Raw genomic sequence first — 10,026 nt, 5'->3', positions numbered from 1 at the left:
TTTATGTACACATTTAATTAAGAATTCACATATGAGAACCAACTGTTGACACCAAATTTTGGTATGATATTTCTAAAGTTAATACTTTTTAAGTATTTTATTTTTTAAATAGTTCAAAATACATGTTTTGCCATTTTAATGCAATTTATTGGTAATTATCTTTATTCTCAAAGTATTAGGATTTTTATCGGTTAATTCTGTTTATATTATTTTGTTACAACCGGTTGAATACGTTCAAATATTTGTTCATTTTTTTTTATAAAAAATCATTATTTCTATTAATTTGTATTTTTTACATGTCATTGGTTACGTTCGTTACATTTTTTCCTATTCATTTAACTGTTACATTTGTTAATATTCATTTTGATATTTTGTACAGTCCAGAAATTCATTCTAATATGGATAAAATTTCATACGCAAATATTTTATTAACGAATGGTTTTGGCTCACAATTTTAAGATAATGATATTGTACTATTGATGATTTTCAATTCCCTATTTAAAGAATAACTTGCTCATTAAGTTAAGAGGTGGTGAATTAGATTTTTAGGGGTGTAATTTACAGCATTTTTATTCTTTTATTGTTCCTTATCTTTCCGGCAAGTCACCGGAGTTTTGCCGGACTCTGGCGAGTTCACCACCAAAAAACCCCCCATTTTCTTTTCTTTTCTTGTCTGACCAGCTCACGAACAGAACCAAAACCTCCGTTCCCTCTCCGATCAGACAACCAGCAAACAGCAACCGGTTCACCACCAAAACCCCATCTTTGTTCTCCCCTATGCTAGCAACAACCAGACCCAACCACAGTCCAAAACCCACCGGAAAACAACCAGCTCGTGACCCAGCACACCACCAACAAAAACCGACCTCCACCAGACCCTAAACCCCATTTAAAATCGGCTTTCTCCGTTTTCTTTTTCTCAACCAAAACGCCACAAACAGCTCAGACAAACAACCATTCCGGCGAAGAACGAAGCCACCGCGAACTCCGGTGGACAGCGAGCTCCGAGCTCGTACAATCCAAACCAGTAGCTCCGGCGAACTACATGAGTGAAACCATCACCAGCGAGCCCCTTTCTCCAGCGAGCAACAGCTAACAACAACGATGCCATCACTGCGAGCTCCGAACTCCAAACCACCGTGACACCATAAACAACCGACTGTCAGTCCCTTTTTCCCATTTTTCTTATTATTTTCTCACTATTAAATAATTCAGATCTTTAGGATTTTTCTTTACATTTTGCTACTGTTGGGTTGCATCTTGTGTTAGCTTATACATATATTATTGTTAATTCATACATTTGTTTTTGGAGATTTGCTTAGTTTCTTTTTATTTATTTCGTGTTGCCATAGTTACAGTTGTTATTGTTTATTGTTGTTACTCTTTATTTTATTGTGTGGATATTTGGGTGTGTGGTATATTTCTCTTTAGATCTTGTTATCTTAGTTGCTTTATTTATAATTTTGCTATTTTTTATTATAATTTTATTATTTTTGATTCTCTTTGGTTGTATTTTTTGTCTTGTCTACTACTTTAATTATTCTGTCACTAGTCACATTAAATGTTGTTATTATTTTAGTTAGTGTTTGTTTTGGTATAGTTTTGTTCAATAATTGGTTACTGTTCATATATTTTCTGTTGATAATTGCTTGAAATTTGCTTCAATTAATTTTATATCGTTTTGTATTTGATTATTGTTCATATGATTTTGTTCTATATGTAAGTTATTATATTGTAGGATTTGGTTGTTATTATTGTTTATTTGTTAGGTTTGGCCAATGAAAAAATCTCTCCGTCAATTTTAGAGGCCTCCCAATGTTAGAAGACGGAAATTTAGTTCAAGTTTATATATTTTGTTTATTAAAATGGCCGATGAAGAAATTACCGTTTATTTTCAAGGCCTCTCATGTTAATAAGATGAGTTTTTATTCTTAAGTTATTATTTAATTTATTTATTTTTATTCATTACTAACACTTTTACTAAGTGTCTTTACAGGTACATAGAGTTGCTTCACATTGAAGCTATTCGAATTAAGTTTGAATTATATTCTTTATTCAATATTTTGTATATATCGATGTTAGGCAAACCTTAAGCTGTTTCTTATATTATTGTTTCATTTTATTACTTGTGTATATCACTTGTTTATTATACTTGTATATTGTTCTTATCTCCTCCTCAATTTGAAAAAATGAACTCAATCGGGAACCACAATTGTGGATTTCGAAGGATGCCTAACACCTTCCCTTTAGAATAATTTGAACCCTTACCTAGAATCTTTTGGTTTCGTAGACATTTTTATTAAGTTGATTGGTTTCCTAGTTTTCTTAAAAATTAGGTGGCGACTCTCGTTTACCCCTTTATCCTTTTTTAAAATTCTTTCATTCATTTTAAAACTGAATTACTATTCTTTGGTGAGTCACCGTGACGTTGCACTCTCTCAAAGGATGTCAACACCAACAACAAGAAGATCATCTATTATTTATCTTATAAAATAAAATTAATGTTAAAAAAAATAGTAATAAAAATTAAATTGTAGTTATTTTCTTTACATGTTCATATGACATCTAAAAAATTTAATTCACATACTTTAACTTTTGAAATATTTATACTATTAAGCATGGAATGCTCATGCAATGCACGTGTTTGAGAACTAGTTGAAAGATAACTACAAGTCTCAATGCCTTTCTTTCTCAAATAGATCAAATCATAAAATAAAGAGACAAGAGGGTCCGTCGGGATGACAAACAACTACCTCTCAACGTATCCTCAGAAAAGCCTCGAAAATAGATAAAGCAGAAAGTTCACATGGATCTGGGCTCAGAACCTACACAAGTGAAGAATCAAGGAGTGAGTGTCAAACAACACGGTACTCAGCAAACAACCTATTAAACAAGGCAAAACTAAGGTAGAATACAAGTACTCCTCTCATCCCAACCGAACCACCTCAACTATAATCTGCATAGAAATTAGGCCAACCTAACAGTTAAATAATACACAACTCACAAGGCTTCACAATCCCAGTTCAACAACCAACAAGTATCTAGTAGATCAATCACAAGTATTAATTTGAATCAATTTCGAGTATCAAGTTTATCAAATCACAATAGTCAAACACTTACCAAAACCATTTCCATCGGCACAATATCACTAGCCAGAACCATTTTCCATCAATTTTTTTATAGTATCACTTGTTAGAACCATTTTCCTTCGACACAATATCACTAATCGAAATCATTTCCCTTCGGCTTTATATCACACCACTTATTGGAAAAAATTTCCTTCAGCACGATATCACTAGCCAGAATCATTTCTCTTCGGCTTTATATCATATCAATTATCAGAACCATTTTCCTTCGACATAATCATCACATGTCTCATCACGATGCAAAACAGTCAACGCAATTAAATAATTCCACACCATAAGAAAGAGACAATAACTCAAACAATTCAAGTTCACAATGATGTCATTAAAGCATTTCATCCATCAACAAATTAGAATCCACGACAAGGCACTTCACAGAACACAAATATCAACATGTTGCCTTTTTCATTAATCCCCTTTTTATTTATTAAGATCAATCAAGTGGTATAACTGAACCCATCACCTCATTCTAATCACTCACCAATGCACACAATGAAGGGAAATACACGATTCTATTAGTTTTACAAGGTTTAGAAATCACTTGTCTCAATTTAATCAAAAGTCAATTCAAGACTTGATCCTTCCCTTTCCGAACAATGTCCTAAGCCACCAAATCTAATTCAATCCATAAATGATAAAAGGAATTGAAGTTCTAGGGTTACAAAGACTTACCCAAATGATTTACCACAAATAATTTCTTCAAAATCACCTCCAAAGGTTTTACAAAACTCAAAATGACAGGCCAAAAATCCCCTCACATGTCGCTTAAGCAAACCCCACTTAAAATGGGGGTCTCGCTTTTGCGAATTAGGCTCCGCTTAAGTGATCATCACTAAAGGGAGCCCTAATTCTCTTAAGCGAACCCCGCTAAAACCGCTAGTCTCGCTTCTGCGAGCCGTCCTTCGCTAAAGCGAAGTCGATTCTCGAACGTGATGCCTGCAGAACCAGAAACTTCAGCCAACAAAAAATTCTCCAAATGGATCCTAGGGATTCGTTGGGAATCTCCGTACACACAAACCATATATGAAAATTGACTATACTCGATGTTTCAGACACAATGAAACCATCAAAATATGAATTCGAGATCTCCTTGACCCGAGTCCCGTGTAAGTCACAAGAAACTAATCATAACGCCTAATGCTAAATCAAATTTAGGACCTCTAAAAATTCAACCAAGACCTCCTCTAGGCCTAAAATAATCCCCTGGATCCAACGAAACTCTCGAAAATCCAATCTGAGCGTCCGAACCCCGAATGTTGTTCAAAGTCAACCCAAATGTTAAAATCTCAACAATTTCCTACTTAGGACCTCAAATCCTCAAAAAAACTCCGAATTTGAAACTGACAACTCTCTTAGACTAATTTCCACATTCCAGAACTGATAGAAACAACGAAATTCCATTCCAACACTCGAAACCTCAAAAGACACCAAAAACCACTTTTTAACAACTTTAGCCTTTCGAAACCCAAAACTTACATAATTCACAACTTTAACTCAAAACTCGAAACCAATTTCAGAACTCATTCAGAAATGACTCTGGGCCAATATTGAAAGGGGTAAAATAGTAATTTTTTGAATTAAAAAAAATGACCAACTAGGTCATTACAACCAAAGACATAAGGAAGCAAAAGCCCTTTGAACTTTAAAGTGTTGAATCAGTTATCCTCAAGTAATATTTTTTCTTTCCAATAACTGTCTATTTTGTAGGTTCACAATTAAGTGATAAGTGTTAAGGTGATCAATGTTATTGTCCTGATATTGAAATGTTGTATTATCATCAATTAAAAAATGAAAATGACTAGGTGTAATCTAAGGAGCATTAATAAAGCCAGACAAATGGTTATTTTGTTTAGAACAGGTACATACAGTTCATTAGAATGTTCTCTTGCCCTAGCAATATCAAAAGTCTAATATAACAGAAAAAGTTGGATGATGGTGTGATTCTGGATTTCCTTGCATTTCTACCACAGTCTACGCTTGCCTATTCAACGGGTCGACCCTTCACCATTTCAGCCATGTGAAACGAGCATAATTCACTTTTTGCGACTAATCCAGACTAGAAATTCTGGCAATGGTAACTAATTTCAGTATACTTTCCCTGCATGTTGCATTTTCTTTTCCTATGGGGTCTATGTTTGAAGCCCTTGACCAACTCAAATTAATCAGAAGCTCCAACTTTGGCTAAGATACAGGATCCTCATACTTTGTTTCCATTACTTGCACCTGCTATTGCGTGAGAGGAACGCATTCAAGCTCAATCTCAAGTACTCCCCTTTCAACATTCTGTAGCTTCACACTGATCTCTTGTTTCACTTTTCCATCTATTAGACTAATCATGCCATCTTTAACTAGAGTGTTGTCTTTGCTTGCTTTCCATTTCCCAAGCAGCATTGATTCACTAAGTGTTGAATTTTCAGATGCTTTTGCTGCAGTAACAAGGGGCTCGATATCAATCTCAGCTTCCCCCATGAAGTCGTCCGTTGTAAATGTATCCTTGTCGTAGACAAGCTGCGAAACCATGCCTAAGTTCATTAGGATTTGCCTGAACAATTTTCTCACACATGAAGATAAATTTATTAGGACAAAAAGTTCCTTTTATGTTACATTTTCTTGTATGTCCTTATAATTTTCCATCTTCACATTATATAGCTAATCAAATGACAGAAAAAGAGACAAAAAAAAATAAAAATACGCATACCATTTTCAAAGGAGGAACATTTTCTGGAATTGACAACATTAGCTTTTCATTCCAGACTGGGTTAAGATTGTTCTTTATAACACGTGTCTTGACGGACTGCAACAAATAGAAGTTCAGAGCTGGTTTTAGTATGAGGATTTTAATGCCATTTGTTATCCACATGTGGTAGGAGAGGGAAGTTTCAAATGAACCATAAGCCCCGAATAGTTTAAGCAGTTTTGTAGTATTTGGTTAAATTAAAAAATTCTTATAACATTTACTTGTTAAAATAACAAAAATAAGTCAAAAGCCAATCCAAATAGGCTTCTATTATACTTTCAAATATTTAGCCTGCACTAATGAGAAAACTTAAGACAAGAAATAACATTTACCTGGCTTCCCAAGGAGAGAATTACGTAAGGATCACTTGTTACAACATCACGGACAGCTAGGTTGGTCCCTCTCACCACATTGACTTTTATCAATCCTATAAACTCAACCATACCTGCCTATAGGTAAAATATGCAGTAGTAAGGTTCAATTGAGAGTTGATTTTCTGATAAATCAAGCATATCTTGAGTATGATACAAGAATTTGCATTAAGTTCCTTACCAATTTGCATTAAATGTAAAATTATAATCCACTCTGGTTTTGTTAAAATAAGTGCAGAAGATTTTGTTCTTTACAGAATAATAAATTATTACCATTGAATTACTTTTCTTGGTGCTCCTATGTTCAGATTCTTTCCGTCTCCAGCTATTGCGAAATGCATGCCCTATGCCATGGATGCGATGTCCAGTCGATTGTTTCTCATAATTCCTCTTATCCAGAGCCAAACTACAAGTAAGGCTTAAAGAATTGTAATGTGAAGACGATGACGGTGGGAAGGGGCAAATCATCTGTTCATCAGAGTTTAGAAATTGTTGCAGCTCATATTTTCTCCTGAGAGTGGATTTTCGATTTAGAATAGGCTGTGCCATATACCTATATCTGATGGTTACTGAAATACGTTACCTGATAAAGTCAGTACGCACTTCTATCAATGCCTCGGGTCTGGGCTTCTTGTAACTATCAGGAATGGCAGCTTCATACTTCATATTTGCTGTACTATTTCCACCCATCTCTATCATACTATCAACCTGGTCGTCTGTCCACTCGTCGAGCTTCACTGACAGAACCTGTTAATCATGACAGACCATAGAGTTTACTACTTAAACTTTATTTTGTTCCCAATGGAATGAGAAAAAAGAGAATAGATCAAACACTATTCTAGTATATACTACAATAACAAGTATATATAGAAGTTAAGACAAACAGAAAAGTTTGATTAACCAACCTTTGATATGTGCACTCCAAGGCTTCGATGTACTCCGGAGCACTTGATACATATAAAAACTCCAAGATTTATTGATCTGCATATCACGAAATGAGATAGATGTAACAAGTACTTTCAAGACTTGAGGAATAGAAAAGAGGAATGTAACAGGTGGTTATGCTACAATTATTCAAAATAAAAGGAAAATCTTCAAAGTATGATTCTTTCGAAACAAAAACAAAGAAAGAGATACCAACCGTTAGGTACTTGGCTTTATGATATCCAACATACTGAGGGGAAACAAAGGAAGCATTTTCTTAATAATGTAAAACAACTGATATTCCTATCTTGTCAAACCTCATTAGGTATGCAAAAGATTAATTTTTTTACAATTTTCCCAACAACATTTGAGATACAGAAAGTACAAACATAAAGGAAAAGTTCATATATATAAGTAAAAGGCCAGTAACGGATGGTGTATAACTCAAATGCCTTGGGACAATAAAGGTTACGATACAATATGAATCGAAAAAAGTTTTTAAAGAGATTGATAAACCTTATAATATTCTTTAACTGTGATATAAAACTTGTATGTCCTAGTACTTGTGATACTTACACCCATTTTGGATCTGGAGATCCACAATCTGCACAAAATCTATTGCCAGATTCACTCAACAGCCTCTGTAGTCTATGTCGAGGACCTAATACAAATAACAATAGATTACTAGAAACACTTGCAAGCTATAAATCAAGCTTGGTTGATTATGTAAAATGAGAAAGTATGCACTAAATTCAACCAATTTAACAACATAACATAACTATGCAACATATGATAAAACTCAACAGCGTTGAAAAGAAAATTAAGGAGCAATATCTCCATGGTGGTCAAATTGATATAGTCGAAAACGTGAAAGTGACTAATCCTAGACAGCTCAACAAGTATACATGGTGCTCAAAAAACAAAAAGAAAATTATCCAGTAAAAAGGAATATGATTAATTTACATGGCATTCATTTCAAGCTGAGAATAAGATGTTACATACTTGAAGAACGGTTTCGTCTTTCTGGTTGATGACCGCTACAATTTGCAGATGATTCCATTTGCAGAAGTTCGTAAAGGCAAGAACCTAGCAAATAAACATGAGATATAATTACACATGTAAAATAGAGAAACTATTGAAACTTTTTACTGCATTCTGCAGAAATAGTATAAAGTAACATTTTCATTGACACTTAATCATCACTGAGCAAATTCAACACAGGAACAAAAAAATCTGAGATACTAAGTGAATCTTCGTTACAAATTACTCTTTTTAAAGAAATTTGTTCAGAGAATCAAGCATCACAAATGAGGGAAAAATCGAAAAACCATAGCGAAGATAGAAGAAGTAGATGATGTTTCAGCCTTATTTATTGTAATAACATAAATAAGAGAAAACTGCATGCTTGTTATAAACATGTTATCCGCACCTTTATAAATGTTGGAAAAATGGTTCTAATATCTCAAAAAGAAGTATTCATAATATTGTCTAGGTCCCTTCCTTCATATCTTGTTTATGTGTATTAAATGTATTTTTATTGTGGTTGAATGCATAATCCATAATTCTATTACATTTTCTACCATTGAAAGCCCTTTAAGGACATTGACTTTCGGCTTTAAACATTCCAATTACTAACCTTTATGACCCATTAATCCTCATGTCACTGATTTTGTTATTACTGTTGGAGGCTTTAGCTTTGTGTGTTTTTTCTCTATAAATCTAGTCTTCTTCTTCAACTTGAGCAGAAAAAGGATATAAATCACTAAGAGAAATATTTCCTCCTATATTCATTCTGCTGTGTTGTGTTTTATCTTTAAAGAATCTTCTGGCTCCTAATTTTATACTAGAAGAGCTTGTGGGAATACACCTATACCAAATGAAATAATATCCTTACGCACAGAGTCTAACACACCTCAAGCTTTGGTAAATTTCGTACAAATGTTTGTCAAGAGGTATTTTCCTTAAGATTTACAACAAAAAATACATAGAAAACAAGCATGAATCAGTAAAACCCTTGCAAGGCTAGATACAAGCCCATATACAAAAACCTCTGAGGATCATGCAATAATATAGCTTTCAGATTAGCCAAAAAGATTCAGGCATCATTCATTACACCCATTTTCTGCAATTACTTTTATCGTCATAATCATTATTATTTTGGTTATTCCTAAATTGCTTGTCCCTTTCCCAAAAAGGATATTAACTATAAATAGTGTAATGATGAAACCAGATCACCTTGAAAAGGGGATGGATACCTGTAACATTGTTGCTATCAACATTTCCCTTATGATGAATAGACATTTTGGGTTTCCTCTAAATTGAATATCCCAGAAAGCTCTACAATTCTCAATAATTCATCTTCTCTTCGCAAATGTCACCACGCCAAAACAATTTCATCCATCCATTGCCAACATATATGATTATATCATAGGAAAAATAAAAAGAAAACTTTGAACATTCATGTTCAAACAAGGCAATTATTGGAGTTTTTGTAATGAATTGGGACTCTCAACATTGACATATTCTATAGATTTCCTTGTCCAATTCACAAGTTAATGGATAATACGTTGATTGCATGTAAAACAGAATTTGAAATTAAAAAAAAAAGGAATGAATTGTATCTATGAATATTTCAATTATTTCTGTGTGTAAAAAAGCAAAAGAAAGTCAATGTTGGGATGATATACTTATTTCGGGTGGTTTGGAGGACAACTACCGAACAAATGATTGAGGAGTCATCAAACTCCCCCTTTGGCGCCTACCTAATATTATTAGTATAATATTCTTTATTCTTCTAATAAAATATCCACACACCCTATTTTTAGTTAAAAACTAAAAGACATATGTTAAT

At 33.6% G+C, this 10,026-nt stretch overlaps 1 protein-coding gene across 1 annotated transcript; it reads right to left on the bottom strand.

The window, feature by feature from the left end:
• Positions 1 to 4,957: 4,957 nt before the first annotated feature.
• LOC125827277 (probable ADP-ribosylation factor GTPase-activating protein AGD11) lies at positions 4,958 to 9,821 on the bottom strand. The gene is made up of 9 exons (XM_049506594.1): positions 9,431 to 9,821; positions 8,178 to 8,261; positions 7,752 to 7,836; positions 7,157 to 7,232; positions 6,835 to 6,998; positions 6,525 to 6,762; positions 6,213 to 6,329; positions 5,842 to 5,937; positions 4,958 to 5,651 (listed from the first exon to the last, which is right to left on the bottom strand). The coding sequence occupies exons 1-9, from the start codon at positions 9,474 to 9,476 to the stop codon at positions 5,370 to 5,372; spliced, it is 1,188 nt and encodes a 395-aa protein (XP_049362551.1). The 5' UTR covers positions 9,477 to 9,821; the 3' UTR covers positions 4,958 to 5,369.
• Positions 9,822 to 10,026: the final 205 nt, after the last annotated feature.

This window comes from Solanum verrucosum, unplaced genomic scaffold (genome assembly GCF_900185275.1).
Source record: "Solanum verrucosum unplaced genomic scaffold, falcon-dt-bn FXZP01000106.1, whole genome shotgun sequence".
Lineage (NCBI taxonomy): Eukaryota > Viridiplantae > Streptophyta > Magnoliopsida > Solanales > Solanaceae > Solanum > Solanum verrucosum.
This window is presented reverse-complemented; position numbering and strand designations above follow the sequence as displayed.